At 35.8% G+C, this 20,419-nt stretch overlaps 3 protein-coding genes across 11 annotated transcripts; 1 reads left to right on the top strand and 2 right to left on the bottom strand.

Annotated features, from left to right (window-relative positions):
* Positions 1–3,271: 3,271 nt before the first annotated feature.
* On the top strand, positions 3,272–4,081 carry LOC140804473 (uncharacterized). Its single transcript, XM_073160511.1, has one exon. The coding sequence runs from the start codon at positions 3,272–3,274 to the stop codon at positions 4,079–4,081; it is 810 nt and encodes a 269-aa protein (XP_073016612.1).
* Positions 4,082–4,573: 492 nt separating this feature from the next.
* On the bottom strand, positions 4,574–12,979 carry LOC140806063 (uncharacterized). Of its 9 annotated transcripts, none has more exons than XM_073162513.1 (5): positions 12,709–12,979; positions 12,596–12,619; positions 12,305–12,362; positions 9,739–11,042; positions 4,574–4,862 (listed from the first exon to the last, which is right to left on the bottom strand). In XM_073162513.1, the coding sequence occupies exons 4-5, from the start codon at positions 11,039–11,041 to the stop codon at positions 4,789–4,791; spliced, it is 1,377 nt and encodes a 458-aa protein (XP_073018614.1). In that variant the 5' UTR covers position 11,042; positions 12,305–12,362; positions 12,596–12,619; positions 12,709–12,979; the 3' UTR covers positions 4,574–4,788. The 9 variants fall into 9 exon arrangements, with proteins under 9 accessions (XP_073018614.1, XP_073018607.1, XP_073018609.1 ...); XM_073162506.1 differs by having other exon boundaries at positions 9,739–11,743; XM_073162508.1 differs by having other exon boundaries at positions 9,739–11,746.
* A 3,017-nt stretch (positions 12,980–15,996) lies between these two features.
* LOC140804904 (caffeoylshikimate esterase-like) lies at positions 15,997–18,269 on the bottom strand. The gene is made up of 8 exons (XM_073161061.1): positions 18,103–18,269; positions 17,968–18,000; positions 17,722–17,848; positions 17,500–17,646; positions 17,233–17,363; positions 16,994–17,131; positions 16,635–16,733; positions 15,997–16,444 (listed from the first exon to the last, which is right to left on the bottom strand). The coding sequence occupies exons 1-8, from the start codon at positions 18,103–18,105 to the stop codon at positions 16,169–16,171; spliced, it is 954 nt and encodes a 317-aa protein (XP_073017162.1). The 5' UTR covers positions 18,106–18,269; the 3' UTR covers positions 15,997–16,168.
* Positions 18,270–20,419: the final 2,150 nt, after the last annotated feature.

The following is a 20,419-nucleotide window of genomic DNA, read 5'->3' on the forward strand; positions in this document are numbered from 1 at the left end:
TATTTTCAATTTAGAAGAATTGTTCGATTTAAAAGGGAAGTTTGTTTATTTTTTTTTATGTAAAATATGGAGTGAATTGATAAGGGTTTTAGTAGGATAAGAAAGGGTAATTATGAAATTAAATATTTTGGTTTCCTTAAAGTAGATACTCTAAGGGTCTCAAGTTTAATAGTATAGTATAGAAGTATAGACGTCTTCCCTTGAATTTTTAATACTTTATTAATATATATAATATCAAAACAGACCATAACACCATAAGTTGGTTACTCTAAGTGTTTCAAACTTAATAATAATAAAAAATGTACATGTGTTGCATGTTTTATTGTTATTTTTTATTTGATCAATAATACCAAACAATTAACACGAAATTATTTTATATTTAGAAGAGTTGTTCGATTTAAATGGGAAGTTTTCTTTAGATTTTCTTTTATATAAAATATGGAGTGACTTGATGATGTTAGTAGGGTAATTGTGAAATTAAATATTTTGATATCTTCGAAAACAGTTACTCTAAGGATGCATGATATAATATAGAAACCGTGGAGATAGGTTAATGATATACACGCAGGTAATAAATGCATACTACGTACAGTACAGTAGATTGTTGAGGACATTCGGCATCTTAATTAATGTGGAGAAGGATCGGAATGGTAGAACACCCGACCCGGCAGAAAGAGGTGGACTCTGATACAACATTTATGGAAAAATTGCCATTGCTTTACAAATTGAGATGGTTGTCGGCACAATGAATTAAACTATGAAATTGAATTGAATGAATGATTGGTGGAAAGGACAACGCGACGAGTGCTCGTCCGTACAATGAGATAGTATAGATATAGTGTTATTCCTAGGCGAAGGAGAACATAAAAGACCGATATCACGTTATAATAATACCGAGATATCAAAATTTATAGTTATGAGCGTTTAAATGAATATTACTCGTACTAACAAGATGTATATTTTTTTGAAAGTTCATAAATTTAAAAACTGTGAATGTCGAGCATACTTAACTTGGATCAATTTAAAGATGGATGAAACTAAAAAGTCGTGAAAATACTCGGTGTTGATCTAGTGGGGTCAATCGTCAATTAAAATATGTATATAATATATAATTCTATACTGGACAAATTTTTGACCGAAATGAAAATTAGGCATGCTAATTGGTGAGTTGAAATTTAATTTATAAACAAAACGAAGTCGTTTTCGTGTTTTGGATGTATTGATAAAAACAAATTATCCTGTTTTAAAATTTTAAAAGTGCGTTTGGATTTAAAAATATTTTGCCTAAGATAGTGTTTTTTTTTTAAAAAATGTTTTTTTAAGTAAATTTTTTAATAGTTTTGTGTCTGGATAAATAGATGAAAATGTTTTTTTCTTAATATGAGTTATTTAGAAAAATACTTAAAATTTATAAATTTGGGCTTTTAAAAAGCATTTATTTTAACTCAATCAGTTCTTTTATCCAAACACGTATAAAACTATAGCAAAAACTTGTGTGAGACGGTCTCACAGGTCGTACTTTTGAGACGGATCTCTTATTTGGGTCACCCATGAAAAAGTATTACTTTTTATGCCAAGAGTATTACTTTTTATTGTGAATATGGGTAGGATTGATCCGTGAGACGGTCTCACATGAGCTCACTCTAAAACTATTAAATCACTTTTTTTATTAAAAAAAATATTTTAAGAAGAAAAACTAGTAAATCCAAACTGGCTCTTTAAGGGCTTAAAAAGCTTCTTTCAAGTTTCCAAATAATTCACAGGTGAGCGTAACAAGGGAGACATCAAGTTTTTTTTATGTTCTCCAGGTCGAGGAGTTACTCAGAATGCTGTCAAAATATCAATATCTTTGGTTTCATATTCACGAATATAATAAGCCAATTTGTGATCCTCATCTTATTCAATGTAAGCACGTTTTTTTCCTTGCGTGATAGCGCCATGTTCAGATTTTGGAAATGAATTTGGACAAACATTTAAACGATTAATAGATACATATCCATCCAAATGTGTGACTTGTGAGGCAAAATATTTTTGACCGCAAATAAAATATTTGTCTAATGAAATTAACTAGTGATATCGTTTCACAAAATTTTTGTGTAATTTGAATCATTTCGGACTAACACAATTCATATTGCCCCGTTTAAGTTCAATTTACCTGCAATGGTTTTCTTAGAATAGTTGAACATGCATGGGGCCGGCGACCTAATTTATCGTAACTTTGAGTACTCTGCACCTTAATCCATGTTATTCAGTCGTGACCGCACGCACATGCACCACAGCGCTGTTGCACAACATGCAATTAAAATAAAATGGGGTTAAGGTTAACTTTTTGATTCACTTATTAGTCTTATTTTGGTTTTGGTACATTAAATTTTTAAAGTTTGGATTAATTGGTGTACTAAATTTTAATTTTGGCTATTTTGGACTTTTTGTTGATGTGATATCGGATAATTCAGCAATTTTTTATTTTATTTCAGTATTTTCAATTGTCACGTCATTAATCCGACAAAATAGGAATTGATGCAAAAAAATCAAATTTAATGTACCATAATCAAACTTTGAAAACATGATAGATCAGAAATATAACATAAGAACGGCAAATGGAACAAAATAAGTTATTTTCTCAAATTTAGATTTGAGAAAGTAAAAGGTCATACGAGTATTATTAATTATGCGCAGCAACATAAAGAAAATAAATGTAAAACACCCATTTTTCATGTCATTCATCTATTAAAAAATAAATTAATTAACTTAATATATATCAGAAAATACAGGGGTGGAGGCACACTCTTGTGAGCCCGGGTGGCACAATTTTTTTTTAAAAAAATTATAAATAAATTTTGTATAATTTTTGGAATAATATGATATTAGCCCGGGTAGATCAATTTAAAATATTAAAAGATTGTAGAGTTTAAAATTCTAGCCCGAGCCATATTTCTGGCTCCGCCACTTGTATGTGTATATATATATAAATGTGTTTGCTTTTTCCTTGAATCGTTGGCATATATAATCCGTGAATGTTAGAACACGGAAGTCAATATCATGTCAAAACTAAAATGCAAAATCAAATTTGTACACCACACGATTTATTATTATTGTCCGGCCCAGTCATGCACACAAGACATTTAGCTATTTATTTAAGTTGCTAGATAAAACTTCAACTCCAAAACAATTTGCATGCACGGTTAACAATGAGCATAGATCCAATCATCTTCCTCGTTTCCTAGCTCAAAACACCCACAGCCTAGCCGCAGGTTAGTAGCTAACTAAAATGACCAGCCCCAACTATCCGAAATCCCGAAATCTCAGCGACACAGAGTACGCTTGGTGCCGCGCGGTATCGTCGGGCACAGGTAATACCGTGTTAGCACTTCAAATCGCCGACAGATCACCTTCAGAAGTCGCATCCCTGCAAAAAACAATCTACGAACTTCAAATTTCTCACCCTCTTCTCCGCTCCAAACTCCGCTTCAATCCCACCAGAAAAGAGTACTCATTCCACATACCAAGTAGTCCCCATGTTAAGATTAATTTTCACGACTCTTCGTCAACTTCACAGATAGTCCAAACCCTACAGACCAATCAAAACTCTGGCCTTTCCCATTTTCATCTAATATTAGAACACGAGTTGAATGACAACAGATGGGTTGATCCTTATTCATTCCCATGCAATGGGATTGAAGTACTTTTCTCGAGCGTGTACACATTGTCCGGAACGAAGGCAGTGGTTGTGATGAAGCTACATGCCGCTTTTTGCGACCGGACCACGGGTGTGTCGTTTCTCAGAGCGATGATGGAGGAGAGTCGACAGGGTGGAGGGGTAGAGAAGGGTGACGGGGAGGGTAGTTCGAGCATTGAGAGTCTTGTTCCAAATGGGATGGGAAAAAAGACGATTTGGGGTCGTGGGAAGACATTGTTTGGGTATTCTTTAAATACATTAAGACTGACGAATTTAGGGTTCATAAATGCTCAGAAGCCCAGATTTTCCGAGGTTGTGAGACTGCAACTTAGTTCAGAAGACACCTCCCGAATTCTTGATGTAAGTCGATTTTTATTTTTAGCAGCAACTCGAAAAATTTGACTCCCATACTATTTTATCAAGTATGGAACATTGGTAATTTTTAATCATTTCAAATGAATGATAAAGAAGATACTCTTCTCTTCACTTCATAAAAATTTTCGATCTAAAAATTATTTTAGTAAATTTGTAATCTGCCTATAACTACAACCTTTCATATACACTTTCATTATGTTTTCGAATGCTCAGAATTCCCTAAATTTGATAATCATCTTTGATCAGTTGACTGTTCAATGTGGTTGTTTCGTGTTCTAAATGCTCTACCTCTGTAATAATATTTATAACTAGTTATTCTAAGTTGTAACAAAAAAACCACACTTATAGGGTTTGCATGTGCAGGTATTGTGGGGCCCGTGCTCCTGATTAATATTTAATGACCAAACAACCAGGATTTATTAATGTAAACAGCGAAAGCGATTAAAATTTTCTCATTTTGGGCCTACAGAAATTTCGGCATGACCTATTCGTAAATAGGACATCCCAAAAATATCAAAATATCACAACAACATTTATATACTCGAAATAAAGTCATAACATCAATTCACAAACCTATAGCCGCACTGGCCAGGACTAAACACATGCAGAGCCGGCAAGGCTCGATCACACAACTATCAATTCAAAACATCGTAAAAATAACAGTACAGCTACACGGGGCATCTCCCCGGTAAATGTATGACTCCATAATATAGTATATATATATCTGGGAACTCTCAACCACGACTCGACGACTGGGCACCACTACCTGACGCTCCACCAGACGCGTCAAATCCTCCTGAATAACCTGCTATGGCATCAAAAACAACCACAGCATAAAAAGAAACGAGGGGTCGGGCCCCAGTACGACGAACCAGTAATATTACGACAAATATAACTGACATGAAATAAAGTCAAGTAAAATGCGATGCAATGCAATGTAATGCAATGCGTGTCGGTAGCAACGAAATAATGGATACCAAAATGGAGTCCAAATGAATCGCATCAACAACAGTAACAGTGGCCACCCGTGCCAGGACTGCAGCAACGTAATAACATGCCGCCGCTCATCCATGCACGTAGCATCGAGGGTACGGGTGCGACCCGCTCAGTCCTCATGCAAGTCATCAGGAGTGCTAATCCTACCCACCCACTCCATCGATGACGCTACAACTCGATAGATCAGTAACAATAGCAATCAACGGAGTCAAGGCTCGAAATGCTATGCCCTAATGAGATCAACTCAAATAAATGCGTGAATGCAATCACGTTATTCACAAAAGCACATAAAGCACGCCACAACTCATACATAATACTTAACGTCATTTCACATCACTATAGACGTCATAATAAAACAGTTCATGCGTACCTCAACTGAACCCTTAATTTACCACTGAATTTCTTAAGGATTTCTGAATAATCCAATCCTGTGGCAAATAATACATTTCATATCAACTTCAATTTATTATTCCAATATTCACTAATTTAGCCTAAAATTCCGAAAATCCATAATTTAGGCTTTCATATTTCCAAATTCATATACGACTATTCTACAGTATCGAAACACCTAATTATTGAACACTAAAATTCGAAAACCCAATTTTAAATTTCTGAATTTTCGAAATTAATCCCAAATAAATTCCGAAAATCTGATAGATACCTCAAATCGGCTCAATTCTCGTACCTACAATCAATAATATAACAATTATCAATATTGGTACCAAATTTAACCCAACAAAAATACAACCACCTTGCTGGAATCATGATTTGTACCTCAATATATATACCAAAACGAAGCTTATGACATAGGGAACAAATCCCTCAGTCAATTTCCGAATTCCGGCGACGTACGGGCGGCAATTCGACGGAGAAAGAGAATACGGGTTTTCGAAACGGGTCGAGAAACCTTTCAATATGGGTACCAAAACGTAGCCCTCGTCGAGAGCTTTCAAACCGTATATTTACTTGAATTTTTCGGCGACCGGAGCGGCTAAAATCGAAGGTCAAAGTTTCGAAATTGAAGAAAAATGAAAAACGAAGCTGGCGGAAGTTACGGGAAGGAGAAAGCGCTTCTGATCTTCTTTTTCTTTTTCTTTTTACATTATTTTATATCTATTTTTTTTTTAATATATTAATTACTAAATGGGCTGGGCTTGGGCTAACGGGCTGGGCTCTCACATTCTCCCCTACTAATAAAAGATTTCGTCCTCGAAATCTAGCATACATAACATTTATACAAAAGTGGTTTATAAACATTTACCACTGATAGTACATTGGGAAATCAGAATACATGGAATAATTTATTACATTTTCAAACAAATGAGGCCATTCCTGACGCATCTTAGCCTCTAATTCCCATGTAGCTTCTTCTCTCCCATGTCTACTCCACTGCACCATAACCAGTGGAATCGTCTTATTCCTCAGTTGCTTCTCTTTGCGATCAAGGATTTGCACTGGATGTTCAACATAGCTAAGGGAACTATCCAACTCCACCTCATCAGTCCTCAAGACATGAGAAGGATCTGGCTCATACTTTCGTAACATAGATACATGAAACACATCATGTATCGCAGACAAACTCTGCGGTAAGTCCAAACGATAAGCCAAAGTGCCAATCCTCTCAACAATCGCATATGGACCAATATAACGCGGAGCTAGTTTCCCTTTGCGCCCAAATCTCATAGTACCACGAAACGGTGATACTTTCAAGAAAACCTGATCGCCAACCTGAAATTCTAAAGGCCTACGCCTTTTATTAGCATAACTGGCTTGACGATCCTGAGCTGCTTTCATTCTTTTCCTGATCATTTCAACCTTCTCTTTCATTTCTTGAATAAATTCTGGCATTGACATTTGTCTTTCTCCTACATCTTCCCAGCATATCGGAGATCTACACTTTCTACCGTACAAAGCTTCAAATGGTGCCATTCCGATGGTTGCTTGGAAGCTGTTATTGTAAGAGAACTCAACAAGTGACAATGATTCCTGCCAACCACCCCTGAAATCCATCACGACTGCTCGCAACATATCCTCGAGTGTCTGAATGGTCCTTTCAGACTGACCATCTGTCTGTGGGTGATATGCAGTACTCATCGCCAGCTTTGAACCCAATGCTGATTGCAAACTACCCCAAAACTTCGAAGCAAACCTGGGATCACGATCTGATACTATGGTTACGGGCACACCATGCAATCTCACCACATGATCGATGTACATTTTCGCCATTTTCTTATAAGTACAAGTACGATCATAAGGAATAAAGTGGGCTGATTTAGACAATCTATCAACAATCACCCAAATCGCATCACAACCACGATTAGAACGAGGTAGGTGTGTCACAAAATCCATAGCAATGTGCTCCCAATTCCACTGTGGTACTTCAAGACTATGTAACATACCACCAGGTCTCATTCTCTCAGCTTTAACCTGTTGGCACGTCAAACATCTAGCCACAAAATCAGAAATCTCTTTCTTCATACCTTCCCACCAGTAATGAGATTTCAAGATATGATACATCTTTCTCATTCCAGGATGAACACTGTGTCGACTACAATGAGCTTCACGAAGTATAGATTCTTTCAAATCTATCAAATTCGGAACCACAAGTCTACCTTGATAGCGCAGACATCCATCTGAAGCAACACTGAACTTTTCTGATTGACCTGTCTGAGTCAATTCTTTCAATCTATGAACATGCGGATCAGTTCTCTGTGCTGCTTTGATTTTAGAAACAATTTGTGGTTCAACTTGTATAGATGAAACTATAAAGTAGTCGCCCTTAGACTGATAAGTCCATCCTGAAGTTCCCAAATGCTCATGAATCTTTGAAATAGTCAAAGATGTCAACATTTTAGGCTGAACCTTTCTGCTCAGAGCATCTGCAACTTGATTCATTCGCCCTGGTTGGTACTGAATCTCACAATCAAAGTCTTTAAGTAATTCCAACCATCGACGCTGTCTCATGTTCAAGTCAGACTGTGTAAAAAGATACTTCAGACTCTTGTGATCAGAATAAATCACAAACTGTTCTCCGTACAGATAATGACGCCATATCTTCAATGCAAACACAATGGCAGCTAACTCCAAATCATGAACTGGATATCGAGTCTCATGTGACTTCAATTGACGAGAAGCATACGCAATCACTCGCCCATTTTGCATCAAAACACAACCCAGTCCATTTAAAGAAGCATCTGTACAGACAACAAATCCACCTGAGCCTGAAGGCAAAGCTAGCACTGGAGATGTGGTCAACTTTTCTTTTAAAGTCCGAAAACTAGACTCACATTCTGCAGTCCATACAAAACGTCGATCTTTCTGTGTCAACTGGGTCATAGGTCTAGCTATTCTAGAAAATCCTTCAATGAAACGCCTATAGTACCCAGCTAATCCCAAAAAGCTTCGAATCTCAGACACATTGGTTGGTTTAGGCCAATTGATAACAGCTTCAACTTTATTAGGATCAACAGATACTCCTTGTGCAGATATAACATGGCCTAAAAATAAAACTCTGTCCAACCAGAACTCACACTTAGAAAATTTGGCGTACAATTGCGCTTCTCTGAGTGTTTGGAGAACTAATTTCAAATGTTCTTTGTGCTCTGTTTTTGACTTAGAATAAATCAAGATGTCATCAATGAAAACGATAACAAATTTATCTATGAATTCCCGGAATACACGATTCATTAAATCCATAAAAACCGCTGGAGCATTAGTCAAACCAAACGGCACGACTAGGAATTCATAGTGTCCATAACGTGTCCGAAATGCTGTTTTAGGAACATCTTCCTCTCGGACTCTGAGCTGATGGTATCCGGAACGAAGATCAATCTTGGAATACACAGAAGTACCCTGCAACTGATCAAACAAGTCGTCAATACGCGGCAGAGGATACTTATTCTTCACAGTAGCCCGGTTCAACTGCCGATAATCGACGCACATTCTCATCGTTCCGTCTTTCTTCTTTACAAACAATACTGGAGCTCCCCAAGGTGACATACTGGGCCTGATATAGCCTTTCTCCAGTAAATCTTGTAGCTGTTCCTTGAGTTCTTTCAATTCTGTTGGAGCTAAACGATATGGTGCTCTAGAAATAGGATTTGTCCCCGGCATCAATTCAATGCTAAGATCTATTTCCCTTTGAGGTGGAAAACCTGGAATCTCATCAGGAAATACATCTGGAAAATCCTTGACAACGGGAATGTCTGAAACTTTCAATCGTTCTTCCCGTGTTGCATCAAGAGCATAGATCAAAAATCCTTCATTGCCGATTGACAACAACCTGAACATTTCCATTGCAGATACTAATGGAATTCGAGACTGTGAATCATAACCATAAAAATTCCATTTGCTGCCATAATACGGTCTAAATCTGACAACTCCATGGAAACAATCCACAGTAGCTCGATAATTCGTCAATATATCCATACCGATGATACAGTCGAAATCAGACATAGCTAATTTGATTAGATTAGTTATCATAATATTATCCTCAAATCTAATCACACAGTTCAAAACTATCTCATGGGACATCAAGTATACACCGGCAGGAGTAGCAACTGACACAGTATCCAACAAAGGAATAGTAGCAATCTCATGCTCATCAACAAATGCGGCAGATAAAAATGAATGAGATGCTCCTGTGTCTATCAATATGCGTGCAGGATAGTCAAAAACATAACAAATACCTGCAATCACTCCTCCTGGTGCATCCTGAGCCTGGTCTTGAGTCAATGCATGGACTCTAGCCTGCTGTGGCACTGTAATTTGTTGCTGAGGAGGACCTCTAGGCGGTGGATAACCAGATTGCTGAAATGACTGTGCAGGAGCATGTGGCTGGAAAGCTGGTACTCGGGGAACTTGTCCAGACTGTTGTGGCTGAAATTGCTGTCTTTGTGCATTAGGACATACTCTGGCGAAATGTCCAACTTGACCACAAACGTAACAAGACCCCTGAACTCCTACACATTGGGAACTAAAATGTCGACCACCACATCGGTCACAATGCACAGTGCTAGACGACCCAACAGAACCTCCCCCTCGTGCACTGCCTGAACTGGAGGAGCTGGATTGAGACTTCTTCTTGAATTGCTTTCCTTTTGCCTTGTACCTCTGCTGTTTGGGTTGTTGGTATGACTGTACAGGCTGATATGGAGGTAAATCCACTGGCATTGACATATTACTCCCAGATCCCTGAGAAACAGATGATGGACCTGGCTGGGGATCTCCTCTAAGCAAACTTGCTTCAATTTTCTTCGCCTTTTCCACTGCTTGAATATACGTATTAGGCGATCCAGTCATCACCAACGTATGAACAGTCCGCTGCAACCCATGCAGAAAACGTGATAGTTTAGCCTGATCATTCCTGGCAACATGTGGAACATAGGGCAAAAGAGCAGAAAACTGTGAAGCATATTCCACCACTGATTTGTTGCCCTGTACCAACTGATTGAACTCTTCTTCTTTAGCAGCATAATATGATGGCGGTGCATATTCCTGGGTAAAGTGAGCACGAAAAGCATCCCAAGTAATACTTTCACCAGAGTCCTTCATTGCTTCTTCTGTGGCTTCCCACCAGAGTTGTGCTCGATCTTTAAGTTGGTAGATGGCAAGCTTCAATTTAATATCTTGGGAATACTCCAACAAATTAAATAGATGATTTATACTTTTCAGCCAGCTTGCTGCTTTTTCTCCGCTCTCGTTGCCAAAGAATTTTGAAGGACGTAGTTCTTGGAACTGAGAAATTATTAACTGCATTCCTCCAACTTTCTGTGTCAGTTGTTCCACTTCTTGCTCAATCGCTACCTGTCTAGCTCCAGGTCTTTCAGGTCGAGGAGGTTCTTGGTTAACTTCTTCTTCAACATTTTGAGCGACTTGTCCTCGAGGTCGACCACGTCTACCTCTAATGATATCTGCAAGTCCTCGAACATTTTGCGCCTCAGATTCTTGTGCTATTTCTTTTCCTTTTCTACCTCTTCCTCCAGGTGCCATTCTACAAGACACGAGGATTAAATCCACAGGCAGATAACAGGTAAAAGAAATTTATAGGCAATTTTTTTTTTTTTTTTTTTTTTTAAACTACATACCATGCCTAATCAGCTAGTCATTCTAATGCAGGTAAATTCAATCAAATCACACCAAATAATTCAAATAAGAGCAAATAGTCAAACACATGCACAATCATGTTATTTGTGTCTAGACTCAAGTGCCCTAGACCCTAATTCGAGCATATCCCAGTTACGCTCTGATACCAACTGTGGGGCCCGTGCTCCTGATTAATATTTAATGACCAAACAACCAGGATTTATTAATGTAAACAGCGAAAGCGATTAAAATTTTCTCATTTTGGGCCTACAGAAATTTCGGCATGACCTATTCGTAAATAGGACATCCCAAAAATATCAAAATATCACAACAACATTTATATACTCGAAATAAAGTCATAACATCAATTCACAAACCTATAGCCGCACTGGCCAGGACTAAACACATGCAGAGCCGGCAAGGCTCGATCACACAACTATCAATTCAAAACATCGTAAAAATAACAGTACAGCTACACGGGGCATCTCCCCGGTAAATGTATGACTCCATAATATAGTATATATATATCTGGGAACTCTCAACCACGACTCGACGACTGGGCACCACTACCTGACGCTCCACCAGACGCGTCAAATCCTCCTGAATAACCTGCTATGGCATCAAAAACAACCACAGCATAAAAAGAAACGAGGGGTCGGGCCCCAGTACGACGAACCAGTAATATTACGACAAATATAACTGACATGAAATAAAGTCAAGTAAAATGCGATGCAATGCAATGTAATGCAATGCGTGTCGGTAGCAACGAAATAATGGATACCAAAATGGAGTCCAAATGAATCGCATCAACAACAGTAACAGTGGCCACCCGTGCCAGGACTGCAGCAACGTAATAACATGCCGCCGCTCATCCATGCACGTAGCATCGAGGGTACGGGTGCGACCCGCTCAGTCCTCATGCAAGTCATCAGGAGTGCTAATCCTACCCACCCACTCCATCGATGACGCTACAACTCGATAGATCAGTAACAATAGCAATCAACGGAGTCAAGGCTCGAAATGCTATGCCCTAATGAGATCAACTCAAATAAATGCGTGAATGCAATCACGTTATTCACAAAAGCACATAAAGCACGCCACAACTCATACATAATACTTAACGTCATTTCACATCACTATAGACGTCATAATAAAACAGTTCATGCGTACCTCAACTGAACCCTTAATTTACCACTGAATTTCTTAAGGATTTCTGAATAATCCAATCCTGTGGCAAATAATACATTTCATATCAACTTCAATTTATTATTCCAATATTCACTAATTTAGCCTAAAATTCCGAAAATCCATAATTTAGGCTTTCATATTTCCAAATTCATATACGACTATTCTACAGTATCGAAACACCTAATTATTGAACACTAAAATTCGAAAACCCAATTTTAAATTTCTGAATTTTCGAAATTAATCCCAAATAAATTCCGAAAATCTGATAGATACCTCAAATCGGCTCAATTCTCGTACCTACAATCAATAATATAACAATTATCAATATTGGTACCAAATTTAACCCAACAAAAATACAACCACCTTGCTGGAATCATGATTTGTACCTCAATATATATACCAAAACGAAGCTTATGACATAGGGAACAAAATCCCTCAGTCAATTTCCGAATTCCGGCGACGTACGGGCGGCAATTCGACGGAGAAAGAGAATACGGGTTTTCGAAACGGGTCGAGAAACCTTTCAATATGGGTACCAAAACGTAGCCCTCGTCGAGAGCTTTCAAACCGTATATTTACTTGAATTTTTCGGCGACCGGAGCGGCTAAAATCGAAGGTCAAAGTTTCGAAATTGAAGAAAAATGAAAAACGAAGCTGGCGGAATGATCTTCTTTTTCTTTTTCTTTTTACATTATTTTATATCTATTTTTTTTTTTTATATATTAATTACTAAATGGGCTGGGCTTGGGCTAACGGGCTGGGCTCTCACAGGTATAAAATTTGAAATTAAAGAATTATAAATATAAAATTCAGAGGTAAAGAAAAATTTAGGTAACTGATAAATCCCCATGTTTGAAGCTTCAAAATTTAGTGTTGTCAATGAATACATAAACCCGAAAAAACTAGATCGACTTTTCATCCCACATGAGTAGTGTAGTTTTCCCTCGCCAAACTTTATAAAAAAGATATAAAGCAAAGGCCTTTATATCACCAGTTTTGTACAACACTGCTTCATTGTGTTGACTTGTACAAATTCTGTATAGGCCTGCAAATCTAGGAGGATTAAGCTGTGTGGAGCGCTTGCAGCCGCGGGAATGATCGCCGCCCATTCTACTAAATTTCAACGTGATCGTGAACTAGAGAAAAAATATGGAATGGTTACTCTAATCGATTGCCGCTCCGGTCTTGAACCAGCTGTTTCAACTGATCATTTTGGTAAAGATTATATATATATATATATATATATATATATATATATATATATATATATATATATACTCACCTGCTTAAGTATTAAATATAATCGAATTGGTCATGAAAACATGTGGAATATCATAAATAATATAAGATCTTGTCTAAATTCGGTTAAACAATTCAGGATTCTACCAATCTGCAATCCTTGACGTACAAACCATAAAAGGGAACGAAAATTTCTGGGATTTGGCCCAAAGGATCTACTCCAACTTAGTCGATCATAAGAAGAGCAATAAACATTTGGCAGACTTATCTGATATAAACTATCTTATGTGCAAAGCCATGGAAAACCCGGGCCTAACGACATCATCTTCCCTCAGAACTTCTTTCATTTCAGTGTTCGAGGATCCGGTATCTGAGGATTTCAGCGAACTGCAGCAAGAGCTTGGAGTGGAGTGCTACATGGGGTGTGCTTCTGCACATGGAATTGGCCCTTCTGTCGCTATATATATTTGACATGATTAATCGTGATGGAGAATTGGATTGTGCTTGTGTTTATCCATCACCATTGCATTCGAGGGCACAGATGAATGAGCTTGTTGATCGCATGAGACGGATGTTGATCGAAGAGAGTGATTAAGATGCGAGAATCGAAATGGCTGGCCACGAAGATTAGGCGCTGAACGTCGTGCTGTTGTCCTATACATGGCTTTACATAAACTAAGCACTCGTGGTCATGTGCACTAAATATTATATTTTTATACAAAATTCCTTAATAAATAATAGAAAAAAATTTCTTAATAAAGAATAGAAAATTTAAATTTTCGCCAGTACTTTCATTTTGTGAGATCTTGAAATTTTATAAATAAGAAAAAAAAAAGTTTCTAAAAACTGTATACATGTTTGATTCGTAAAAGGGTAAAAGTGAAAAAGTAATTATAACTTTTCGAATGATTGAATTTTGAAATTTAGTAGGTAGGTTTATATATTATTTTAGAAAAATAACATAATTTTATATTTGATAATTTATTTATTAGTTAAGGAAAATAAGAAAATGCAATAGTTGGGAAAGAAGAGGTTATTCTAGTAAATATATGTTTTGTGACCAACTGTAGTTACAAATATATATTTAATTAATAGTATAATTTATTTACCCCGAGTGTATTTGAGCTTGAGGATGTCTTTTTAAAAAAAAAAATTAATAAAATTTATTTTGCTAACTATTTTTTTTATAGGAGCTTCCAAAATAAATTAATTTTACATAACGGTTTACCAATATTTTGTTAATTGAATAGATCATTGAAATCCTAATTCCAATGGTAAAATATATATGCAGAATGAAGGAGAAAATATGCTAGCATTTAATAACCCAATATAATTGGGTGTATTGGTTGTCGGCAAAATAAATTAAATGTATGTCGGATTGAATTGAATGAATGATTGGTGGCAGGGACAACACGTTGAGTTTTGTTGAAAATAAGAATACGTTTTTTTAAGTGTTTTCATACGGACAATGTGTTTTATAAATAGAGCTCTCCCCCCTCATTCTTAAAACAACTCTTCATCGAGTTTTCTCTCATTTTATAGCATTTGAGTGCTTAGTTCTATAATATTTGTGAGATGTTCTGTTCTCTTTGGAAACACAGTGGGTGAGTTGTACACGTTCAAATATTATGGTGATTTTTTTTTAATCTTTCCCGTGGTTTTTACCCTAATAATTTTTAGAGGTTTTTCACGTAAATCTCGATGTCTGATTTATTTTTTATTTTAATATTTATTATCTCAAATTGACGCACGTGGGACCAAAAAGTGTGTCATATCTGAACCAACTTTGTCTCAACTCATGTTGCAACATAATCTAAAATGGACAGAATTTTGGTTGAAATCGAGACAAAAGAGAAGCTTTATTTATGAATTTATCTCACATTTGATGCTGATATGATATACGATAATTGTATCCCAAGTTACAACTATTTCTTTTTTGCTATAGTGGTATTTCATCTCATAAGAAACAACGAACTTTAGAATGCTATTTAAAATCCCTAATTGAGAACAAAATCTGGACAAATACACCAGAAAGAACTTCAAAGATCTTTGGGTTGTTTTTTATTTGATTGCATTCCATTCGATGTCTTGGATTGTAGAAACGAGGCTTCTATTCATAGGCAGCTTCTAAAGTACCCACCAAGGTCTTGCAAAATTAACGTGCAATTTAATCTTACAATTAACTCGAGCACCGGAGAGCCAATGCCACTCCCATTTAATGAGCCACAATTGACTTTCATTCAAAATCCAATAAAAATAATGTTTTTTCCCCAACACAAACACAAATCAAAACCTAAGAACCAAAAGCAGGAAAGGAATACCAAGTTCAAGTAATCCCCCGTCGATTTCTTGGGTCGAGTCTTAGTGAATTTGACCCACCAAAATAATTATTATAGTAGCCCAAGCTTTTATAAAATAGAATAGATAATGTTCATTTATAACTGAAAACGATATAAACATGAAAATCGAAAGCTTCTATGAAGAAATAGATATGATCATTATAATATAATAATGCTCAATTATAGCACATGTAAAAAATAAAATCATAATCAATAAATGAAGGAAAAGTTTGATTATCCCGTTACATGAGAGAAAATTTATTTGAGATCAAGTACTGCAGTTTAGTTGATCATTAGCACGTTTTTGTTGTTCTTCCCATTTGGCAGTCCGGGCAAAGCACCTCTTCTCCAACCACTCGAGGATGTCCGAAAACACGGTGTCGAGATTTTCCGGAAGCTCGCCATATGACAAGGAATGCCACATTCCCGGATACAGCTTGAAGGTCTTGTCCACGGCGCGAGCCGACTCGTACAAGACTTTGCTTACGGATGGATCCGTCACCTTATCATCTTCCCCGTGCAGAACTAAGAATGGCAATGAAACCTGTCGCAGGTGAAACCGGCAACATATGAGCTAAAAAATATGTTTCGCTTCTATTTACTTAATCTGGTAGTTTAAAAATAAGTTCTTGGCGCATAAACCCATCTTTTTTTCTATGTAATAAATTTGTATTCAGAATTGGGTTAGTTAACAAATTTAATCCGATCGGAGATATCTGTATATCTATGAACACCTCTTCAAGTCTTTTCTCCAAATCCAAGCTGGCCGTGTAAAGTTGGTAGCTAGTTTGAAGACGAGGCCGGCCTTTGTATGTGTACCTATTGGTTCTGACCTGCCATTGGTGCCAAATGTCATAATTTTAAAAGCCATACTCAAGTTTTAATATACTTCTAATTTTTTTTTATAAAAACCTAGCAACGACTGATTTGGCTAATTGCCCGTAACAACTTTGGAAAATATGCGAAATCAACATCTATTACGTGAAAAAATTATCAAAAAAAACATTAAAAAAAAGTAGGTGTGTCACTTGAGAAAGAGACGTACGTAAATACCTATTGCAGAGGAGGTAGATAGAAAAATGACGTGATTTACCTCTTTCCTGACTTTGGGGTCCCTGAAGGCAAGGTCGACTACATCTGGAGTAGGCGTGAGTTTCCAAGTAGGAATGATTCGGGAAAGCGAGGTCAATATCTTGATAACCACAGGATTTGGTTTCATGTCATCTGCTATCTGTGTTGTTTATTTAAATTCATTATAATCCTAAAGTCTTATATATGAAGAAAATAAAGTCCAATCTCTTCAAATTTCGATTGCTAAGTTTCCTCCCATACCTTACACATTGGAGCAATCAAAATGGCACCGTCCCAATAATCTGGCTTCTTCCTGTGAAGACGTAGAGCCATAGCCCCTCCCATTGATTCTCCCATCAAAATCCTCGTAGTTTTCCTATTTTCTCTCATTTCTGCAGTCAAATTTAAATATAATAAAATTAATTTAATATCATTTTAAGACTGATTATGAAGTTGCAATTTTGCCTCGAGACAATACATAATGGCGGAAACAAAAGATATATATAGATTTAAACTAAGGTATCATACCACAAATATTAGTGAAGTGTTCGGAAAGATCGTCGACGAGATTATCAAAGTCGGATACTAAACCTAACAGTCCCGATGACTTTCCGTGGCCTTCGCAATCTATGCCATGAACTTCATATCCGGCCTTAACAAGTCGAGAGGCGCAGTCTGTTCCAGATCCATAAAAATCGATTTCACGATACATTACGGATTAATAATTTAGTTATTAATTTTAGGTTCGACCTCTCATGGAGATGCTGCACTCCATGCCATATCCATGGCACAAGAAAACTAAAGCCTTGGATTGGTCGTTTGCAGGAAACCATCTGCATGTAAAAACCTTGATTCCACGTGAATTCACTATGTATTCCTGTTCTTTAAAAAAAAAAAAAGTTACAAATATATATAAGTTTAATTAGTCCAAAATAAATACAATCCACCAACATAAAAATGATGATATTATCAACAAGAAGAGATAAATGTGCTTGCCTCTTCACATTTGACAGTGTTTTCTTGATTCTCCTGCGAAAAATCCATGACATGAATAATTTATATCAAGATCGAATGTTTTTTAATTATTGAATTGAAGTTTCAGAAAAGAGAGAATACTAACAAATCACTCACCATGTATAAGAATCAATGGGTTATTGTATATATTCTTGAAAAAAGAATTTAAAGATCGTTAGTTTTGGTTATGGTTTAAGAAGAAATACAATGGCTCAAAGATTATTTTGGTGCAGTACTATATCTGTATATATATAAAAAAGAGAATATGTTGTGGATGGAAGATTATATCTTATTTATACAAATAGAATTTTAAATGCATGTGATTAGTGGGATATAATAAAAATATATACAAGGATAAGTATATTAATTTATAAGATATATTGGAGATTTGGAGTCATTCATATATCTCATCTCTGGTTTGGATTTTGGAGTTTAGTCAGCTGAAAGCAACAGTTTTCCTTGTGATCTTTGTCCTCTGTGCTAAACATTTTCAATATGTGTTAAATTTTGTTTATATATATTTTAAGAAAGATTTCAAATTAAAAATTGAGGTTAAATAAAAATATTAAAATTATATATATTATTATAGGTAATTCTGTTCTAAAATGCTAAGTTAGCGTAAATATTATATAAGTGACAAGATCTGATATTAAAGTTTATGCTATACTATATTTGACCAAATAACAACTCGAATTTCATTAGTTATATATCTATATTATACTTGGATAATCTCATTTAATCCCTCTGATTTAGACATGGGATCAATATTTTTAGATAAATATATATGCACACAAAAGATATGGTTGATTCTTTTCCCGGTAGAATAGGTCTTTTCCACCTAAAACAAACATTAGGCTGCTGTTCTTTCAAAATATCAATATCAACTATTTTTCTTCCGAGTGGATCAAATGTGAGACCGTCTCACGGATCTTAATCTGTGAGACGGGTCAATCCTACCCATATTCACAATAAAATGTAATACTATTAGCATAAAAAATAGTACTTTTTCATGGATAACCCAAATAAGAGATCCGTCTCACAAATACGATCCCTGAGACCGTCTCACACAAGTTTTTGCCTTTTCTTCCGTATTTTAATCAATCACAAAAACTCTTATGAAATTATTCTACGAGTCAATTTTGTGAGACAAAATTCCTATCTAACCGAACTCGTAAAAAATATTTTTTTAATCTCAATTAAGAGAATTAGCTTTTTTCTTTTAGATATAAATTGTATCGACCCGTCTTATGGATATATTTGAAAGTAAAGGAAAAAAAACAAATCGAGTTTAATAAGAATATATTTACGTTAGAATTATCTCGTTGAATGGTTATCGATTGTTTTCACTACTTATGATTAAAGTTAATAGTTTTTCCATTTCAATTAATTTAATTACCTTAGATCACATAACATCTAGCTAATTGTCTTTAATTTGTGGCTTTATATTGGGAAAAAAATCTTGAGTTATTATCGAGTTTTGGAAGTATTTGTTGGACAAAACCTCCAAGATTACCGTCTGCAATCCACTTATTTGCCGAGAAAATACCCCTGAGAACCGAAGAGTTTGTTTCAAGAGAAAAATAAACAAATGCGATGAATTTAGGAAATGACGATTCATAATACGTCGAATGAGCACGTAGCCATCCTCGTATGTTGTGATTGTGACCATGCAACAATTTTGAAAAAATTATGACAAATTTTCCTTTTTTCTAAAAGCAAATACTAAAATAAACCAACGGTGAGTTGTCCACTTAATTAAGAAGCACGTCACGTGTGTTTGAGTTAGTGTAGTAGATAGGCTTTTGCCGATAGTCATATGTTTGAATTGATTTTTCCTAACAACACTTTATCTTATGAGTCTTTTATTGAGTTCTTGCTCAATGTGATTTACTTGTCTAGTTTCGTTCATTGAATATTGCGTTAATATAATGGTTTACCTAGTGCACACAGAAGGATAAAATCATAAAAAAAAATTTAATTTAAAATTTTAATTAGTTCATAAACAGAAGCAATTAATACAACCTAATGTCCAATTAGAGTAATATGTTGGGGAGATATATATATCTAAAGTTGTAATATGTCTGTTAATCAACACATTCTGATTAATTAATACCATAATTTATTAAGTCGGGATGCCTAATTTTATAGTAGGAATGCACCAAACAAATACATTATTATGATCGACAAAAGATCATGGATGTTTGGTGTCCAGCGAGCAACAAATTGTCAATGAATATGTTTCTTATGAGATGGTCTTGCATATCTTTATTCATGAGACATGTTAACATTGTTCATATTTATAATAAAAAAAATATTTTTGGCATAAAAAATAATATTTTTTCGTGACTGAGTCGAATAAAATATACATCTCAAAAAATTAACTCATGAGATTGTCTCATATATTTTTTGTGATTGTTAAATTGAAATGTATAAT

This window comes from Primulina eburnea, chromosome 11 (genome assembly GCF_022965805.1).
Source record: "Primulina eburnea isolate SZY01 chromosome 11, ASM2296580v1, whole genome shotgun sequence".
Classification (NCBI taxonomy): Eukaryota; Viridiplantae; Streptophyta; class Magnoliopsida; order Lamiales; family Gesneriaceae; genus Primulina; species Primulina eburnea.